General features: G+C 34.0%; 1 protein-coding gene across 1 annotated transcript in view; it reads left to right on the top strand.

The window, feature by feature from the left end:
* The window catches only part of PCLO (piccolo presynaptic cytomatrix protein), a 397,938-nt gene that overhangs the window by 252,971 nt on the left and 123,430 nt on the right, over positions 1-21,537 (top strand). Inside the window, exons 7-9 of the mRNA XM_080818063.1 lie at positions 4,105-6,292; positions 11,709-11,845; positions 18,475-18,565. Coding sequence (XP_080674189.1) covers positions 4,105-6,292; positions 11,709-11,845; positions 18,475-18,565 — 2,416 coding nt within the window. The remainder of the gene's footprint in view (positions 1-4,104; positions 6,293-11,708; positions 11,846-18,474; positions 18,566-21,537) is intronic.

Below are 21,537 nucleotides of genomic sequence, written 5' to 3'. Positions count from 1 at the left end.
TCACTTTCCCAGGTTCTCCTCTAGGATTTTGATGGTTTCCTGTCTCACATTTAAGTCTCTCATCCATTTTGAATTTATTTTTGTATATGATATAAGAAAGTGGTCCAGTTTCATTCTTTTGCATGTTGCTGTCCAGTTTTCCCAAGACCATTTGTTGAAGAGACTATCTTTTTTCCATTAGATATTCTTTACTGCTTTGTTGAAGATTAGTTGACCAGGTAGTTGTGCATCCATTTCTGGGTTCTGTACTCTGTTTCACTGATCTATGTGTCTGTTTTTGTGTCAATACCATACTGTTTTGGTCACTACAGCTTTGTAATATACCTTGAAGTCCAGAATTGTGATGCCTACAACTTTGCTTTTCTTTTTCAAGATTACTTGGCTCTTCAGGATCTTTTATGGTTACATACAAATTTTAGGATTGTTTTTTCCAGCTCTGTGAAAAATGCTGGTGATATTTTAATAGGGATGGCATAAAATGTGTACATTGCCATGGGTACTGAAGACATTTTAACAATATTTGTTCTTCCAATCCATGAGCATGAAATGTGTTTCTATTTCTTTGTGTCCTCTTCACTTTCTTTCACAAGTGTTCTATAGTTTTCAGAGTATAGATCTTTTACCCCTTTGGTTGGGTTTATTCCTAGATTTCTCTTTTTTTCCATGTTTTTGTTTAAATTCTAGCAAGTTAATGTATATGGTAAAATTGGTTTCAGGTGTAGAATTTAGTGATTCATGACTTACATATAATACCCGGTGCTCCTCACAACAAGCACCCTCCTTAATACCCATCACCCATTTTGCTCACCCCCAACTCACCTCCCTCCATTAACCCTTAGTTTATTCCTAGGTATCTAATGGTTTTTAGTGCAATTATAAATGGGATTGATTCCTTTTCTCTTTCTCCTGCTTCATTATTGGTGTATAGAAATTCAACAGATTTCTGTACATTGATTTTTATCCTGCAGCTTTACTGAATCTGTGTATCAGTTCTAGCAATTTTTTGGTGGAGTTTTTCAGATTTTCTACATAGAGTATTTTTCTTGCTTCTTGAGGTAGGCGTGTATTCTTATATATTTACCTCTTAGGACTGCTTTTACTGCATCCCAAAGGTTTTAGACTCTCATGTTGTCATTGTCATTTGTTTCCATCTATTTTTTAACTTCTTTTTAATTTCGTGGTTGGTCCATTCATTCTTTAGTAGGATGTTTTTTAACCTCCATGTATTTGTAGTCTTTCCAAATATTTTCTTGTGCTTGACTTCAAGTTTCATAGCACTGTGGTTAGAAAATATGCATGGTATGATCTCATTCTTTTTATACTTGTTGAGGCCTGATTTGTGACCCTATTGTAATCTATTCTGGAGAATGTTCTATGTGCACTCAAAAAAATGTATATTCTGCTGCTTTAGGATGAAATGTCCTGAATATATCTGTTAAGGTCATCTGGTCCAGTGTGTCATTCAAAGCCACTGTTTCCATGTTGATTTCCTGCTTAGATGATCTACCCACTGGTATAAGTGGGGTGTTAAAGTCTCCTATTATTGTATTATTATCAATGAGTTCCTTTATGTTTGTTATTGTTTTATGTATTTGAGTTGTCCCAAGTTGGGGGCATAAACATTTATAATTGTTAGATCTTCTTGTTAGATAGACTCCTTTGTTGTGATATAGTGTCCTTCTTCCTCTCTTGTTACCTTCTTTGTTATATATATAGAAACATAGATATATATTTTTAAAGATTTTATTTATTTATTTGAAAGGGGGAGAGAGAGAGGGCAGGGAGAGGTGCAGAGAGGGAGGGAGAGGGACAAACAGACTCCATGCAGAGTGCAGAGCCAGGTGTGGAGCTGGACCCCACAACCCTGAGAGCCAAAACCAAGAGTCACGTGCTTAACTGACTGAGCCACCCCAGTACCCCTACAGTCTTTAATTTAAAATCTAGATTGTCTGATATAAGTATTAATACTCTGGCTTTCTTTTGGCATCCACTAGTATAAGTGTTTCTCCATCCTCTCACTTACAATCTATAGGTATCTTTAAGATGAAAAGGAGTCTTGTAGGCAGCATACAGAAGGGTCTTGATTTTTTGTCCATTCTGACACCCTGTGTCTTTTGATTAGAACATTTAATCCATTTACATTCAGAGTATTCATAGTTAAGAATTTAGTCCCATTTTATTGTTTTTCTTTATTCTGGAAATTTTCTCTGTTCCTTTCTGGTCTTTGTCATTTGATCTTTCTTTCCACTCAGAGAATCCCCTTTAATATTTCTTACAGGACAGGTTTAGTGGTCACAAACTCCTTTAGTTTTTGTTCATCTGGGAAACTGTCTTTTTCTCTTTCTATTCTGAATGACAGACAGCCTTGCTGGATAAAGTATTCTTGGCTGCATATTTTTCCCATTCAGCCCATTGAATATATCATGCCACTTTCTTCTGGACTGCCAAATTTCTGTGGTGAGATCTGCTGCTAAATTTATTTGTCTTCTCTTGTAAGTAAGGGACTTATTTTGTCCTGCTGCTTTTAGGATTTTTTTCTGTATCTCTGTATTTTGCAAATTTGACTACTACATGTCTTTGTGTTGGCCTGCTTTTTAAAATTTTAGTGAGAGTTCTCTGTGCCTCCTGAATTTGGATATCTGTTTCCTTTCCCAGATTAGGGAAGTTTTCAGCTGCAGTTTTCTCAAATAACCTTCTGCCCCCTTTTCCCTCTCTTCTTCTGGGCCTCCTATGATATGAATGTTATGCTTTATGGAGTCACTGAGTTACCTACGTCTATATACATGATCTAATATTTTTCTTTCCCTCTTTTTTCGGCTTCAGTGTTTTTCATAACTTTACCTTTTATATTACTTACTCATTCCTCTGCTTCTTCCATCCTTGTGGTCATTACAAATCCAGTCTGTTTTGAATCTCAGCTATTGCATTTTCTACTTTGGTCTATTTTTTAGGTCTTTTATCTCTGTGGTAAGGGACTCCCTGGTATCTTCTGTGCTTTTCAAAAGTTCAGCTAGTATTTTTATGATTGTTTTAAATTCTAGATCAGGCATATTACTTGTGTCTGTTTTAATTTTAATTAGATCCCTGGCTATGACCTTTTCTTGTTCTTTCTTTTGGGATGAATTCCTCCATCTTGGCATTTTGTCTAGGTCTCTGTCTTCTGTGTGTTAGGAAAGCCTGTCTGTTTACATCAGGTTATTGAAAGTAATCTGTCATGTCTTTTGATATTCTAAAATTGAATGTCAAAATCAGTGATTCTTATAATGCAAGTTTATGACTAATCAAATGAAACCTAACATATCTGATAGTTCATCAATGATATCCCTTACTGGATTTTAAAAAAATATATTTCAGTGGGTTTTTATTATAGTCAGTTCCCTCTGCTTCATGTTTAAGTTGCTAAAACATTAAGAACAACTAAAATTACTAAAGAATAATAAGATTGAAAAGAAGTATAAAACCCAAATGGTCATGAAAACAATGAAATATTAAATAGAAAGTTAGTTGGATTTCTCTCTCTCTCTCTCTCTATTTTTTTTTTTGAAAAAAAAAAGACATTAGGTATTTAAAGTCTTTCTTTCAAAATATTTCATGATTGGAATAGGAATGACAGCCACTGTTGGATGGGATTGGGGAGAGAAGTGGAAATAAGGAGGTAGAAGCAAACAACTGAATTTAACAATGGTAAATGTGCATCTTCAACAAATATAACTTAAATTATAGACAGCTAACACAAATACTCTGGGAATACATGAGTTTTATGTGTACTAAACAGGATGAAAAATGAGTTTCTAGCATTCTCTTAAGAGTCTAACTAAAATATAAGCCTGTGTAGCAATGAGTTCTGTGCTGGATTTCAAAATTCGCTTCTAAAGTTACAGAAGTTATAATAATAAATAACCAACTTACCAAGAAAGGAAAAATTATTTTTCAGCTAATGGTATTTGTGACTAATACTTGAAATAATATATAAAATTTTGTTTTATTATATTGTCATGGCTAAAACATACATGAAATCATTTTAATGTAAAATGTAAATTACAGAGTTTTTAAATCTTTTTTCCCTTCTTAATAAAGTTCTATTTTTTGTGTATTTACTTATAGACAAAAGGTTCTCAAACCATGACACCCTCTGGCACTCAGAAAAAAGTTAAGAGAACTCTGCCAAACCCACCCCCCGAGGAGACCTCCACAGGCACTCAGTCAACATACAGCACAATGGGCACAGTTTCCAGGAGGAGGATCTGCAGAACCAACACAATGGCACGAGCCAAGATTCTCCAGGATATAGACAGAGAGCTTGATCTTGTAGAAAGGGAATCTGCAAAGCTGAGAAAGAAACAAGCAGAACTTGATGAGGAAGAAAAGGAGATTGATGCCAAGTTACGGTACCTGGAAATGGGAATTAACAGGAGGAAGGAGGCATTATTAAAGGAGAGAGAAAAGAGAGAGCGAGCCTACCTCCAGGGAGTAGCTGAGGATCGGGATTACATGTCTGACAGTGAGGTGAGCAGCACCCGACCAACCCGAATAGAAAGTCAGCACGGCATAGAACGACCGAGAACTGCTCCCCAAACTGAATTCAGCCAGTTTATACCACCGCAAACCCAAACAGAATCTCAACTAGTTCCTCCTACAAGTCCTTATACACAATATCAATATTCATCCCCTGCTCTTCCTACCCAAGCACCTACCCCATACACCCAACAGTCCCATTTTCAGCAACAGACTTTGTACCATCAGCAGGTTTCACCTTATCAGACTCAACCAACATTTCAGGCTGTAGCAACAATGTCTTTCACACCTCAAGCTCAACCTACACCAGCCCCACAACCTTCTTACCAGTTACCGTCACAGATGATGGTGATACAACAAAAGCCACGGCAAACTACATTGTATTTGGAGCCCAAGATAACTTCAAACTATGAAGTGATTCGCAACCAACCCCTGATGATAGCACCTGTTTCTACTGATAATACTTATGCTGTTTCTCATCTTGGGAGTAAGTACAATAGCTTAGACTTGAGAATAGGATTGGAGGAAAGAAGTAGCATGGCAAGCAGTCCAATATCAAGCATATCTGCAGATTCTTTCTATGCAGATATTGACCATCATACTCCACGAAATTATGTCCTAATTGATGACATTGGAGAGATTACCAAAGGAACAGCAGCATTAAGCACTGCGTTTAGCCTTCATGAAAAGGATCTATCAAAAACAGATCGTCTCCTTCGATCCACTGAAACACGTAGGTCTCAAGATGTGACAGATTTCCTAGCACCTTTACAGACTTCCTCGAGATTGCATAGTTATGTGAAAGCAGAGGAAGATCCCATGGAAGATCCCTATGAGTTAAAGCTTCTGAAACATCAGATTAAACAAGAATTCCGTAGAGGAGCAGAGAGCTTAGATCACCTTGCTGGTCTTTCCCATTATTACCATGCTGATACGGGTTATAGACATTTTCCCAAATCTGAAAAGTACAGCATTAGCAGACTCACACTTGAGAAACAAGCAGCAAAACAACTACCAGCTGCCATACTATATCAGAAACAATCAAAGCATAAGAAATCACTAATTGATCCTAAAATGTCAAAATTTTCACCCATTCAAGAAAGTAGAGATCTTGAACCTGATTATTCAAGCTATATGACTTCTAGCACTTCATCTATCGGTGGCATTTCTTCCAGAGCAAGGCTTCTTCAAGATGACATCACTTTTGGCCTCAGAAAAAATATTACAGACCAACAGAAATTTATGGGGTCATCTCTTGGCACAGGGCTGGGCACGTTAGGAAATACCCTAAGGTCGGCTTTGCAGGATGAAGCGGATAAGCCATACAGTAGTGGCAGCAGATCCAGACCTTCTTCCAGACCTTCTTCTGTCTATGGCCTTGACTTATCAATTAAAAGAGATTCTTCCAGCTCTTCCCTAAGACTGAAAGCTCAAGAGGCTGAAGCTCTAGATGTTTCCTTCGGTCATGCATCACCTTCTGGCAGAACTAAGCCGACCAGTTTACCAATTAGCCAGAGCAGAGGAAGAATACCAATTGTGGCCCAAAATTCTGAAGAAGAAAGTCCACTCAGTCCTGTTGGCCAGCCAATGGGAATGGCCAGGGCTGCAGCTGGACCCCTTCCACCAATATCTGCAGATACCAGGGATCAGTTTGGATCAAGTCATTCATTGCCTGAAGTTCAGCAACATATGAGAGAAGAATCACGAACTCGAGGCTATGACCGTGACATAGCATTCATCATGGATGACTTCCAACATGCCATGTCAGACAGTGAAGGTAAATTGGGCCTCAAACTACCTTGTTACTCTCAAAACTCAAACTCTTATTTTTCTGCATGTTTAATTTTCCTTCTTCAAGGATGTATTCTACTTTTCTTAGTGCGTCTTTTGCATGTTTACTTCAATTTTATTTCTTGTAAACGGAAATTCGATATTGTGTATAAATTTCCTAGCATGCTTTTCTTTATTTCATTTTAGTTTATTCTTTTCTTGTTGTTTCTTGATTGTTTGCTTGATTTGTTTGGTGTCCACTTTTCTAAAACCATTATCAAGTAATTGTGTCAATAAAATATGGTCATCCTTTAAATCCATAGTTGGAAAGTTTTTCATTGTATGTTTCTTTTATTTTTTAAAAAAATGAATTTCTAAATATATTGGTCAGTTTCTTTCAGTTTGTGAAATTATTAATATTTAGAGCCATTAAGTATTATTCTGCTAGACTTTGTAATAGAAAACTATTTATGTTGTTTTTGTGATATCATTGTTCATTAATTCAGAGAATGTTCTCCTTTTGAGAATCTTTGGCTAAATCCCTGATATTAGTGTAATGTAGATTTTTATAAGTCTCCTTAAATAAAGGAATAATATTTTTATTTCTCTCATTATGAATACCGTAATTGACAAGTTTGTGCATTTTGCATTATGTACAAGAAAGCTTAGCACTAAATATGATATTGAGGAAAAAATAATCATATCAGTATATGGGAAACATTCTTTAGATTTAGAATAAAAAATTTGCCTACTGCTTTTGTGAGTTTAGCAAACTGAAGCCCTCCTGGTTGGTGTACCCATTTAGGCTTTTCCCTGGCTTTGCTTTGGCATCATCCCATTTTTTTTAATCCTAAATTGTTTTGCTAGTTTTTCTTTGAATAAATGATTTAAGGCAAGTATATCCCTTAACCAAAAACTGACTTATGACAATTTGTTCTTGTTTAATCGTATAGAACGATAGGATTTTAGAAATCCTGTAAATATAATTGTGAAGACAAGGGAGGAGCAGTAAGGTATTATGAGTCCTCCATGCCAGGAGGACTCATGGTTTTGGTCCTCTTTTTTCCCCTCCCCCGATGGTTTATATTTGAATGTAGATGTGGTTTGAGTCTTGGAAATAAAATATTTCTTATTGAATTAAAATATTACTTCATGCCTTGGAAGACTGCAGAGAATGAAACTAACATGAACACCCTCCCTTTTGAATATGACATTTTCCCTGAAGATTCACAGGAAAATATGTGTTCATGAAAAGTATTTTTCTTCTACTTCTATATGTAGACACTAATACGAATTTAGAAGTTCAAATCTAGATTTGAGTAGGATTAAAATAAGTCACTGAATCTGAAAGTGGACAGATTCCTTTTCTTAGAGAAATCCCAACAGATTAGTTCCTGTCTGATTTATTTTCTTCTCTACAGGCTATTGGATTGACCATTTTTATTGATAATTATTCAATTAACAAAACACTCTATTTGTATATTTTTTTGCTTAGTCAATTATTTGAATTTTTCTGGTTAAGCAAGAGTTATGATATTATGTGAAAACAGTTTCTTTCTTTACTTTTTTCACAATCCACATTTTACACACATTTTATACATATACAACGATTGCTACAGAGGAATAAAAAGATTCTTCAATAATCATATTGCTAAATAAGATAAAACAAAAACTTCAACAGGTTTATGGTATAATTGAACACCTAAGGCTATGTGTGCGCATGGAGCATATATTTGAGAAAATTTGACAAATTCATTTACTCTTCATGGATATTTATCAACATGGTACCAGACACTTAGATTTTTCTAGATACTCCAAAATGTGGTATTTATTTACATACAACCATATAAAAATAACCAGATGTTTTATTTCTCATTGATATGTTTGGATGATGTATATTCCTAGTCGTCAAAGACTGTATGAAAAGTAATGTTTTCATAAAGTAGATGATGAGATGTCATGCAGCATACAAAATTATGAAATTGTAAAGATGATACCAAAGAAATAAATAATTAAAGTGAAATTTAGATGAAATTACACAATTAAACTAAAACGTATTTAAAAATTAACCAGACAAGAAATTTAGTCATAAAAAACATGTGGATACAGAATTAGACAAAGGACAACTTGTATAAGAAATTGAATTACATACGTAATATTATGTGTGTGAATTGTAGTGATTATTCTTAGAAGTTGTATGATTTAAAATGTTACTTTTTTTTTTCTTTTTTTGCTTTTAAATCACCGGAACATATTCCTTTTCTTCTGGTAAAGCAGAGACCTACTTTTCTTTTGAAATCTTGGGCTTCCTTGGGTAATTAAGGGAAAAAGTAGAAAATACTTTTCCTAATTACTAACTCATTTGTAAACTCATGAAATACAAAGAAATTTTTAAATAAATTTTTACCAAATATATGCTATATCTGTAATTCACTGATACAAAGACCACTCTGAGACGTGTAACATACCAACAGGCTATTTAATATTGAGTAGACAAAAGCAAATTTAACTGCCTTCAAATTGTTGTGTGCTTTCTCCAAATTCAATTAAACTCTAATTTATAGATGCTTAGAATATCTTTCAGATATCTTCTATATGACTTTAGTTAATTTTGAAATAGCTCACTTGAGGTAAAATCTAAATAAGCATAATTTACATTGCTTAGTATTTATGGCCATCAGCTTGAAGTCCACAATTTGATGTGCATGTATGGTTAGTTAAGTACAGAGTAGGAAACCCTTTTTTTGGAGCAGATTTGGAGCAAACCCTTTTTTGGAACAGATTTGGAGTAAATATAACTTATATAAGTTATATTTACTCTAGTTATATTTACTTCTACAAACACAAATATTTTGTTGAAAACATTCTTTCGAAGTGTACTCTAAGCCAAAAAAAAAAAAAAATCAATATAGTCTCTTTGAAAACAAAGTTTTCAACCAATATTTGATAGTGAATAGAATTATACTATTCCTATAACTTTAGATAATGCTACACCTGAAAATAGGTTACTTTTATTTTACATTTAAGATTTCAAGAAAATATCATCAGTTTAAAACAAGGAGGTGTTAATCTTCAGGCAATTATTTAAGTTACTTTGGAAATTTTTATAAAATTTAATTTTTAGTGCTTACTTCAGCAGCACATATACTAAAATTTAATTTTTAAAGTACAGATCTACCATGGCAGATCAGACAGTTGCAGTTATAAACAACTAGTATTTATGTCCAATTTACTATAAGTTATGAAGACAGAATACAATGTAAAAGTAGATTCATTCACTCTGGTTGCACTTGATTGATCTACAAACTTTTATGCAAAACATGACAGACATCCTAACTTAGTTGCATATTGAGTTTTTGTAAGAAATAATAGGCAATCAAAGTATATAATCAGAAACAAATTGGAGAAATTTGGGTCGGGTTCAAATTCTGCTTTATTAGTATGGACATACCCAAGAAAACATAATTTGAAGGATTGTGTTTCAAATGCAATTTGCAAAGTTTTATATTCAAGTGAAAACACGTACTATATAATTCAAGATATACATTTATTAAAATCAGTTTAGATTATTTTTTCATGAGAAACAAATAATAAGAATATGTGAGAAGTAAAATAAGATAGTGTTACTATGGTTGGGAATAGTCTAGTAAGTTTTTAAGAGATCAATGTTTACATTATAGATTCATTTGGAATTTACTTACCAAGTATCTATTACATTAAATATTTTCTCGTATAAGTTTAGTTTTTAGTGTCAAATTAAAACTATGAAAAACCATAATATATTGTCATGGAGATTGTGAGTCAAGATTATATAAATATCAAAGTTCAAGGGATAGATTAATATTTATTTTTTAATAAGTGTATCATAATTAGGGTGTTTAACTTCTTTCTCTAGTTGACGATTAATTTTTCTGTTTCATTCATCTCCCAAACATTTATTGAATCTTATGGCATTGCAAGACATTGTTTTTAGTGTTGAGGGAGGGGAAAAAAAAGAAGATCTGAACCTTATCCTCAAGCAGCTTAGAATCTCCTATTAGAGATCAGATAAGAGCACATATGACCACAAACCAGGTATGTAACATTGCATTTCCTCAAATCGAAGAATGACTAAATTATGACATATCATCTATCATCATATTTATTGGGGAGAAATGCTGTGGTTATTCACAGGAGATGACCACAGGATCAAGATCACAGGAGTTATGGAGGTGAGTAGTGGTGTGTATGCTATGGGTTTGCTAGTCCTACCAGCAAAGATATAATGGAACTTGCCTGGGGAAAAAAAATATGTTAGGAAGTTTTGGAAGAAAAGACAATCAAGGATATAGACAGTAAAAGAAAACTATGGTGAATTAGGAGAACTCAAAAGTACGGTGTTGTAGATGCTAGAATTTCAAGGAGACCTAAGTTGATAGCACCATCAACAAATCTTCAGGATAGGAACTGGAGGACTGCTCCAGCTGCCATTTGGAAAGCAGCAGTATATTTCCAGAGATGCTTTTTATAAATCAGGTATTGTTTTGCAAAGAATAAAGCAGTATATGAAGCCAAATTCTATATATCAAGTAAAGTGGGATTTTTTGGTTACTTAATAGCTTTAAAAAACGTTGGAAATAAAGAACTGAATGGGATGAATCACTTAAATAATTATGTACTTAAATATGGTTAAATTTTCAAAAATATTTTAAGATGTCAAGTTTTGTCATCTTATAAATATAAAAAGCAGTTAGCCAACTCTTCAACCTAATTCCTAAATCCATGGCTACATGGAAAGTAATTGTTTAATTTTTAATAAAATATTCTAAATATGTTTTAATTGTAGGCTGCCAGGTAGTATGGCACATATGTTCCTTGAATAATACCTGGGATCCTCTTAGAAATGAGTGTTTTCATTTATCAAATGTCATAGAAATGTCATGTTTTCAAAAATACTCACTTGATGTTTAAAGCCAGCAGCTGCATGTTAGTAGTGATTTATAGTTTAGTGGGAAAGTGACAGAATGTTCCATACTGAAGGAAGCCATTTTCCTTAGATTTTAGTGGTAAGTTATAAGTAGTTGGGAGAGAGGAGGACGTAGGAACCGAAGGGTTGAGGTTGAATTGAATGACTTCTGAGGAATATTCACTTGTTCTTCTATTCAGTGACTATCTAAATTTATTCTCATTTAAAATTTAATTTTGTTTTATTTTTCTCTGAGAAGTTGAACAGGTGTGTACATTATTTTTTTCTAAGTTATTCCATGGTACAACATTTTCATCATAGTATTGGAAATGATTTTTTTCATCGTCTTGGGAGTTGTATTTGAAATGCATGAATGGTTAACAAGCCTGGAGCATGTTGGTACTTCGGAACATCTGCTGTCCTCTGTCATCTGTATTAGTTGTGGTTGCAATGTTTGATATTTCCTTGGTCTCCAAAGCCTATCATCTGCGTCGTGAAGAAACAGATTGGTTTGACAAACCCAGGGAGTCCCGTTTGGAAAATGGACATGGTCTGGATCGCAAACTGCCAGAAAGATTGGTCCACTCTAGACCAGTTAGTCAACATCAAGAGCAAGTAAGTGCTATATTGAGAAATCTCTTTTAGATTTATCCCCCACTGCTACAAAAAATTCCATTTATCATCCAGTCAATTCATTAATCAGTCAATCAGTCAATCAAACAGTCATCCTAGATTGGTCTCAGTTATTCTAAAATGCATGGGACTTTTGTCATTCAAGTTCATAAAAAAATTTTTTTTTCAGTAACTTAAAATATTAAGTACCTTACTTAATCATCCCTGGATATCAACATTGCAGCGTAGCTGTGGTGCTTCTACTGGGCAATTTAATTGATTCTTTCTTCCATAAAAGATAGTTAAGTTTGTACAACATACCAAACACTATTATGCAGGGACAATACATGTAGATCCCTTTTTTTTAATTTTAATTTTATTTTTTCAGTGTTCCAAGATTCTTTGTTTATGCACCACACCCAGCTCCATGCAATACATGCCCTCCTTAATACCCACCACCAGGCTCACCCCACTCCCCCCATCCTCCTCCCCTCCAAAACCCCCAGTTTGTTTCTCAGAGTTCACAGTCTCTCATGATTCGTCTCGCCCTCCGATTTATCCCAATTGATTCATGTAGCTCCTAAAGACCTTACAGAATGTTGGGTGAAATAGATAAGGGTAATTTTAGTGCTTTCCAATAACAGTGTGTTTGGGTGTTAAGAAATAGCAAGTAAGGGGTGACCAAACCAAGTCAGCTGGGGAAAGGGAAGGCTTCACTTTGGGAAAGAGGGGAACTTATATTTTAGAGTCTATTATATTTTTATATATCTCTTTAGATTTTTATCATCATAAAAACTCAAACAAGGCTCTCTCTCTGCCTGCCTCTCTGCCTACTTGTGATCTCTGTCTGTCAAATAAATAAATAAAATCTTTAAAAAAACCCCTCAAACTAGATACTATTAATTAATATCTATTTATGTTTTTTTTTAAGATTTACTTATTTTAGAGATAGAGAGAGAGTGTGTGCATGTGTGTGTGTGTGTGTGTGTGTGTGTGTGAGCATGGAGGGGTTGGGGAGGGTGAAGGAGGGGGAGAGGGAGAGAGAATCTCAAGCAGACTACCAGCTGATCCACAGAGCCTCATGCAGGACTCAGTCTCACAACCTTGAGATCAATACCTGAGCTGAAATCAAGTCAGATGCTCAACTGACTGAGCCACCCAGGTGCCCCAATTAATATCTATTTATAGGTGAAACTAAAACTTAGAGATAAATTTCACAGTTAGATAAATGTGATGTCAAAATTCATGGTCATATTCACTTTAGAGCAAATGAGGTGGTGTTTGAGTGAATTTTGAAAGACACATAGGAGATCAAGTTAGATAAATTGAGGGAGATTCCTCTGGTAAGCCCAGTGGCCTAAATCAGTTGCCCAAAGACATCAGATATTTATAGACTGTGTATCCCTAAACTTTAAAATACTCAGAGAAGAGAGAGTTGAGTTATTTCTTATACATTAATTCCTAAATAATCCGGTCTGATTACTGATTCTCTGATATAGAATACAACTCGGTTTTGAAAATCAAAGGTAAACCATATGAACTTACTGTGATTTACTTCAGTGTTTGTCACATTAAAGCATAAAAGAGATGACTTTCATCACATGTAAGTGCCATTGAAAAGATAATATCTATAGTCAAATTTGATTTCTTTCCAAAGGAATTTCAGTTTTCATGGACAAATTTCAAGATGTTAAGTAGAGTATCTTGGGAGCACCTGGGTGGCTCAGTCAGTCAAGGGACCAGCTCTTGACTTTGGCTCAGGTCATGCTCTCAGGGTCCGGGGATGGATTCCAGTCTCAGTGAGGAGTCTGCTCTAGGATTCTCCCTCTCCCTCGCCCCTCCCCTGCTCTGTCTCTTTCTCTCTTTAATTAATAAATAAATCTTTTAAAAAAAGAATTTCTTTATCTCAAAATTTTGTTCTGTAGTAGTTTTATACATGCTATCATATTTTCTAGAAATACTAGAACTATTTTCTATATGTTATAAATTCTTTTCAGTTTTTGATATCTTTTAATAAGATTATAGTTTAGACCCATCCCCCACCCATCTCCCCTCTGGTAAACATGGTAAACATGGATGGATCAAATAGGTGATGGAGATTAAGGAATGCACTTATGATGAAAATAAATAAATAATGAAATATTTTTTAAAAAAAAATTGGTTTATGGCTGTGTTTACCTCTATATACATGTCCATATTCTTCCATTTCTTTGTACTCCATTTAAATGTATCAGACAATTGAATTAGACCTTTCTTAGATTACCTTATTATTAAAATTGTATTTATATCTGTAGTTCCGTCTCATCAATTAGATCAGCCTGATGAGCACGAAAAATTAATAAAATCATCCTGAACATGTTTATAAAATGTAAATTTACCTCTTTTTATCTACAATCACTAGAATAATCTGTCAGTTGAAAATAGCTTCCTTGAATATATTTTACTGTAAGAACCATCTTTATTGACTTGCTTTTTATATCTTACCTGTCTCATTTGTTTCTTTGAAGTTTATTTTTTCCCACAAACCCATATTAAGTCAATGAAAGCACAAATCCTTTAAAGAAATCTTAATAAGATGAAATATATAAATGGAAAGCTAGAAAATAGTTCCTGTTCAATTACTTTATGACATTACTATTGCCATGGATATTTAGAATAGTCTTGCTCAACTAATTTATTCAACCAGTGTTCTTGAAAGATACATTTTAACATAATCTGTGTCCACCTCAAAAAATATTTTCTGGAATTCTCTTGTATGTAGATGAAACATTAATGACCTTAATGGCACTTTTTGGTTCTAGTTTTCTGTTATTAACATCTGCAGCTTTATGATTTTAATCTGCTGAGGATATAATCCATTGTATTTAAACAAAATACAGACCAATATAATGCCAAAATTAAGTAGAATATATTTAAGAATCATTCCATGAATTTCCTGCTATTTTTAATAAAGTAGAAAATGTGAGGATCCTTGGTAGAATTATTTATAAGTAAATGTAATAAAATAATGTGTAACTTCTTATTAAAAGTTATTTTTTACATTTATAAGGTTTTTACATTTTTTTACTTTGATAACTAACATACAGACCAAAAAAACTACTCATGCAGTTACCAAAATAGCAAATAGGCAGAATTATATACTAGTTACAAAGTGAACAACCATATAACCAACACACAGACCAAGAAAGGGAATATGCTTGCCCCAGATACCACTATGTGCCCCTTCCCGATGGTAATCCTCAACCTTCTTTAGAAAAGTAACAAATGTGCTAAATTTGTGCCAATAATTTCTTTGTTTTTCTACATATAGTTTTTTTCTAAACGAGCTACATAGAAGATGACATACGTTTTGATTACATTTACATAAAGCTCAAAATTCATGGGGTTTTGCATTAATATTTATCTTCCTGTACTGTTTTTGTCATTAGTTCATCATAACTGTGTTTTGGTCTAGAAAGAATATCAAAATGGCGTTCTCATTTTATTCACTTGTTTCATCTCCAATCATAAAAAGGTAATATCGAGCTCTTGGTTCTAATAAACCCAGATGCTTTTATTTGGAAACTTACACATAACAAGAATTTATACTCATAAAGTGCCCTGGAGGGAAAAGTAATAAAACCAAATTGATTAATACAAACATGAACTTATCTGCTTAAAAAATAACATATAAAAATATATGAGAAACAGAAAATGTTTTCTGAATTTTTATTAGACTCAAAATCATATTATTATTTGAATATATACATTTGAATATATTATGTATCTATTTGAAAGGAAACAGATTTGCTTTATTCACTTCATTTATAAATAGGGCTAATAGCCTGTACAGGGTAATTATAAAGGTCAACACTTCTTGACTAGTACCGAATGCCTCCACATCCTGCACTAAAGCCCTTGCCTACTGCAATCTTCATGCAACTGTAATATTGAGGAAATTAAGCTCCACTGAGAGAGCCATTCTTCCTCTCTGTTCTGGGCCTTTGGATGTCTTGTTCCCTTTCCCTGAACACTCTTTCTGCTCTCATCTCGGCTCTCTACTCATCATTTAGGACTCCATCTGCATGCCTCATCTTACAAGAAATTCTCTCATCCTAACGCCACCACCTCCCACACAGCGGGGCAAGTGTTCTTCCTTTGTGCTCCAATAATATTGCATGCATAATGTCAAAGTCTATGAGCAACTAGAGAGCAGGGGCTCCCTAGTCCATCCACCATAGTCCTATACAGTGCTTACCACAGTACGTGGGATGCAGGAAGGACACTCTCTCCTCTGCCTCTAGCATGCATGGTGTTTAGGAGAGGAAAAAGGATGAATGTCCGTTTGAATCAAAGGTATGTTAACACAAGTGTTATTATTTCATAAGTATGACAGCTCAATTATTCGTGAAAATATTTGTAGAGAAGAAGAATCTTTTGGTGGCAGACATAAAGTTGATAGCTCTTTGGTGCAGAATCACCAAAAGACAGTAATATCAGAGACCACATGGTGGAGAAATAGGTGTGGGCACTACTTGACATCAGTCCTGCCATCGTTCCTCCTCTTACTTGGCAGAAGCAACACTGACCCTTAAACTCCATCTGCTGGAGAACTCTTTGAACACTCACCTGCAAAGCTTAGAAAAAAGCTAAGATCCAACTAGTTCATACATGGAAGACAGATACCACTGCTTTCTACAGATTTTTGGTCACTTTGATCATAATTATGGCAGCTTAATGTTTTTGATTTATTAAGTGAGCTCATGATGCTAGCTATAGAAATTACAGGAGGTGCTGTGAGATGTTCTGAAAGCAACATTGTATGGAAAGAAAGATGCTAACATCCCTTCTGTTAACATCATACGTACAAATTAGAAGGTGATACTGGGTAGCTGATAAAACTCTGCTGCAAAATTTGGAAAATCTTATGGCTATCCTAGACTGGGCAACAGATACACAGATAACTGAACATGGTTTAAATTTCAGTTTAAAAAGATTGAGATCTTTAAATGCAGATGAGGGGAGGGAGGAATAAAAGTGCAAGAAGGGAAATGGAGAAAAGACGAAGGGAGGGAAAGTAAGAGGAGAGAAAGTGAGAGGGAAGAAGAAAGTAGACAGAGGTAGACAGATACCGACACAGCGGAAACAAGACAGGGAGAATCAAGGAAAAATGTATATACTCCTCTTGCCATGAATATAAATAAGTAAGGTTTTCGGTGGCTTACAAAGTTGTAGTGGTACAAATTATCTAGATGAACTGATTATACTGCCTATAATTTATTCACAATCTTGCAAACAACATTTTAGTTCTACTTTGAAGAGTTCAGATAATATCCCTGGACTCAACAGGATTCTGCTGTTGTTTGGGGAGTGTTTTCTGTTCATCAGAAACCTGATTACGCTTATTCTTTCCTGAAGAGAAGAAAAGCTACAGGCTATAATTTAAGCTTGCATTTCTCAATACATATTTTACTTTAAATATGTAGAATTCTAACAGTCTTACGGGTGGATTTACACATTAAAACCACATGACTATTCAAGGAATCACAAACCAACATCTCTTGGGTTCTAACTTCCACTTAATATTTGGGTTTAGCACTCTCACACACTTCTTAAACGCATTCTGAAATAGGTAATATTGCATGTCTCTTGACTAAACTTTATTTTGTTTGTAATTATAGTCAAGTTTTTCTAAGGTGATGGGATACTTCATACTAATAAAATCCTCTTAATGTAGATATGACTAAATATTTCACTATTTTTATCTCCTATTATTTCACAGATCCTCATGTAAAAGCAAAGTACCATAAAATACAAAACACAGGTTTGCATTCACTAATTTTTTTTTTCAGAAGTCTCATTTTGCCAGGGGGAAACAGAGATAATGCAATCTCTAGTAGTCTCATATTCAAGTCTCAATAATGAGAATTTGGATCACAGGCTTACAACAATAGCTTTCAGGGTTGGTTCTTCTACCCAAAGGAATGTCAACAGTAAATGAGAAATAACTCCAGCCAGGAACACAGCTTTGAATAAAAGGAAGGCCTCAGGAAGAATTAGAATGAGCAAAGGCTTTCTTTATGTAGAGCTAGCCTCAGCATCCAATGTACATTGACACTTCTGGTAGATACGCATAGCAAAAGCACAACTCCACAATAAAATCAAAGCAACACAAATATAAAGCAGTCCTATTAGAGTGATAAAGATGTATAGTATTAGGATTTTTTTTCCTGCCTTTTCTCCTCTAGCACCACGTAATTGCTGAAAATTAGAAATACCTTTCCATTTCTAGGCTGCCCAGAGCAAGAACAGAGACACACACATTTTCACATACATTGTCTATCACTGTCATCTATGTACTACTATAGATACAGACATTCTTTAGAACCTGATAAGTGTGACTATCAATTTCCCAAACACAGAAAATCAGTTTGCAAGAGTAATTAGTTATAAATGTGAAGATCACAAGCACCTCAGAAATCAATAATATTATATAGTGTAAAATGTTTAAATTGTGATGATTTGAGAAGCTGGCAATACTTTTTGTTTATTGATTGAATCAACACACTTTAAAAAAGCAAGTGTAAATCTGTATGTTGCATTTTAAGTGTCTTTAAACATTGATTGTTCACCTTATCATATGTGTATCTTAGATTATGCAGATGAATGGGAAGACTGTGCACTATATCTTTCCTCATGCAAGGATAAAAATAACAAGAGACTCGAAGGATCACACAGTTTCAGGTAAAGGAAATCAAATAATCTACTTTTTATTTTATTGTCAGATTGGGATAAGTATTAGATTTCACTTTAGATGACTTATCAAATTTTAGAAAATACTACTTCTATATCAAAAATTGTGTTTTGGAGAATTTCAAAAAATAATTAGGCTATACTTTTGAAAATAAAAGATTTTAAGGGCATGGTCATTAATATGACAAATTACTAAGTGGTACACATTTAGGTCATTTTTTCTTTAATTGCACTTTTAATACATACATGGCATTATAATACTCCATAATTATTGTTCTGAACAATATAGCCGCTGGTTTTAGAACTATAAAACCTCCTTACACAGGAAGTAGAGATCTCTGATTCTTCTAAGGAATAACCCCCCCTATAACTTGTCAATTTGAACATTATCAATTATGCTGAGTTTTTGTCTGTTTACTTGTTTGCGTTCTTATGTGAACCAAAGCATCTGACAGGCTTCTAAAGCTTTTTACTTTGAAAAATTGTTAGATATCTGGAAAATTCTGGATTCCCCAGAAAGTAGTACAGTCAGTTCTTCTGCCCATCCTTGACTCAGTTTCCCTAGTGTTAACATCTATCTAATAACAATAAGATGATCAAAACTGGGAAGCGAACGTTAATGAATATGGTACTATTAAAACATCTGTAAGCCTTGGGGTGCCTCTCAATCAGTAGAGCATGCAACTCCTGATCTCAGGGTTGTAGGTTCAAGCCCCAGGTTGGATGTAGAGATTACTTAAAAGTAAAATCTTCAAAACACACACATGCACATCTACAAGCCTTATCTAGAGTTTTAGTTTCTTTTTTCCTGGTCCAGGATCCAATCCAGATCTCATATTGCATTTAGTTGTCAACCCTCCTTGTGTCTGGTGTGATAGTTTCACAATCTTTGTGTTTCATGATCTTGATGCTTTTGAAAGATAATGGAATGTTTATATTATAAATTTAAGTTTTTTGTTTAGATCTTTGAGACACAATATAAATTCTGTCAAAGTTAATGACTTTTTGAAATATGAGTAGTACCTGTATTCTCATTCAAATATATTCCTTGTGTTTATAGACACTGTACATTAACAGAAAATATTCATAAATATACATGTCATATATATGTGTGTGTATATACATGTGTGTATATATACATATATATATGAACATATGTGTAGGTGAGATATCTAACATGGTATATATGCTGGAAGGTTTTTTTTCCTTCAAGGACTGATATAACAAAGGACAAAAATAGATATGTTTTCAGTTTACTTGTTCTTGTTCTTTGCATATTTTAGACCATGGAGCATGATGATGTGGAACAGGTTTTGCTTTGAGCAATTTTCCTCTCTTTATTTTCATAGAGAATGAATCGATTAGGAGTCTAATGTTGTTTTCCTTTTAAGATTGGGTAATTTTTCTCCTCCCCAAGACAGATAATTTAAACTTTCATAGTTTTATTGCATGCACACTGTATTTTAAGCACTGATGAAAATTCCAGGGGTGAATCTTAAAATCCATGGGCTCTATGAGTTGGAATAAATACAATGGAATAACTCTATGGAATAATTACTTCTACAAACTGTTTCAGTTCCCTCCAGCTCATAAAGCAAAACAACATAGTACTTTCCAGCAATGCCATTTTTTTTAGTACAAACAACAGAAATCTTACTAAATCATCAGAACTCTATATCAATGTATCTATCTTTTAACTGTATTATTGCTTTTATACTGTGTTAGTCATCCCCTTCTTACTTTTCTTTTGCAACTCATTATTTTAACTTGTTTTCTTTTATTAGGAAAAAAGTTTTAAAATATAAGAAAGACAGAAATAAGAAATAAGAAATAAGAGCTATTGATATCTCATTTTAAATATTTTAGCCTGAAAACTAAATTCAGTTTCCTCTGTATATAGATTTTACAAAATGAGAAACAAGAATCATTGTTTTGAGCAATATGTTTACTAGCATGCCCCTTTTTCTTTTGATATTTACCCATACAAAAATAAAAATATTTTCCCTCATTATATTCCCCTGCATCATTTAATACTGAATATATTTTCCATGTGTCCTTGGGTAGCATGATCTCCTAGTAAATTAAATGTTTTGAAACAATTCAGGTTGTTTTCAAATAAGTCTTCAGTACCTCAAAGGGATTTAAATACATGCATATGCAAAGCTAGAGCGAGAAATGACTTCTTTGGCAAATAGTGTCTCGAAGGTCTAAGCTAATGGCAGGCAAACCCTGGCACAGAGCCATTGTGTCCCTGACTGATCACTCTGTTGTTTGCCGCTCAACCAAAAGCCTTTTTTTTTTGCTTAACTGAACATTTGGTGACATTAGAGATTTACAATTGTTTCTTGGCTATGATTTCCACTTCGATGTTAATGTTTTTAATAAAAATTAAGGATTTTTTTAGAGATACATACTAAAATATTTACGGATGAAACAATATCTTACCTGGAATTTCTTTCAAAATGAGTTGTATGGAGAGTGGTGAAGGAATAGATGAAAAAAACTGAACATGATCTGTTAATGGTTGGAGTTGAATGGTTGACCACACTGGGTTTTATTATAGGCTTGCATTACTTTTTTATATGTATGACACTTTCAATAATAAAAAAATTAAGTTCTTGTTTGTTTTTCATATTTAGAGAAAATGAGCAGTGGACTGTAGCTTCATCAGTAGTGAAAAAGTTATCTAACCAAAAATTTAAATGCCTTTATAAACATGATGAGGATATAAGCAAGGAAAGAGTGAAGAATAAAATGTAGCATATCTGCCCTCACTAACAGAAGGTCTAGATGGTCATAATGCATTTTCATTTTGGTTATATAAACCCACTGAAAGTAGAAAAGCTGTTTATCTTTTATGATAGTTTAATAAGCCATTCCAGGGGTACCTGGGTGGCTCAGTTGCTTAAGTGTCTGCCTTCCATTCAGGTCATGATCCCAGGGTCCTGCATCAAGCTCTGCAT

This window comes from Martes martes, assembly GCF_963455335.1.
Source record: "Martes martes genome assembly, chromosome: 11".
Lineage (NCBI taxonomy): Eukaryota > Metazoa > Chordata > Mammalia > Carnivora > Mustelidae > Martes > Martes martes.
Note: the sequence above shows the minus strand (reverse complement) of the source record. Positions and strands in the feature narration are given on the sequence as shown.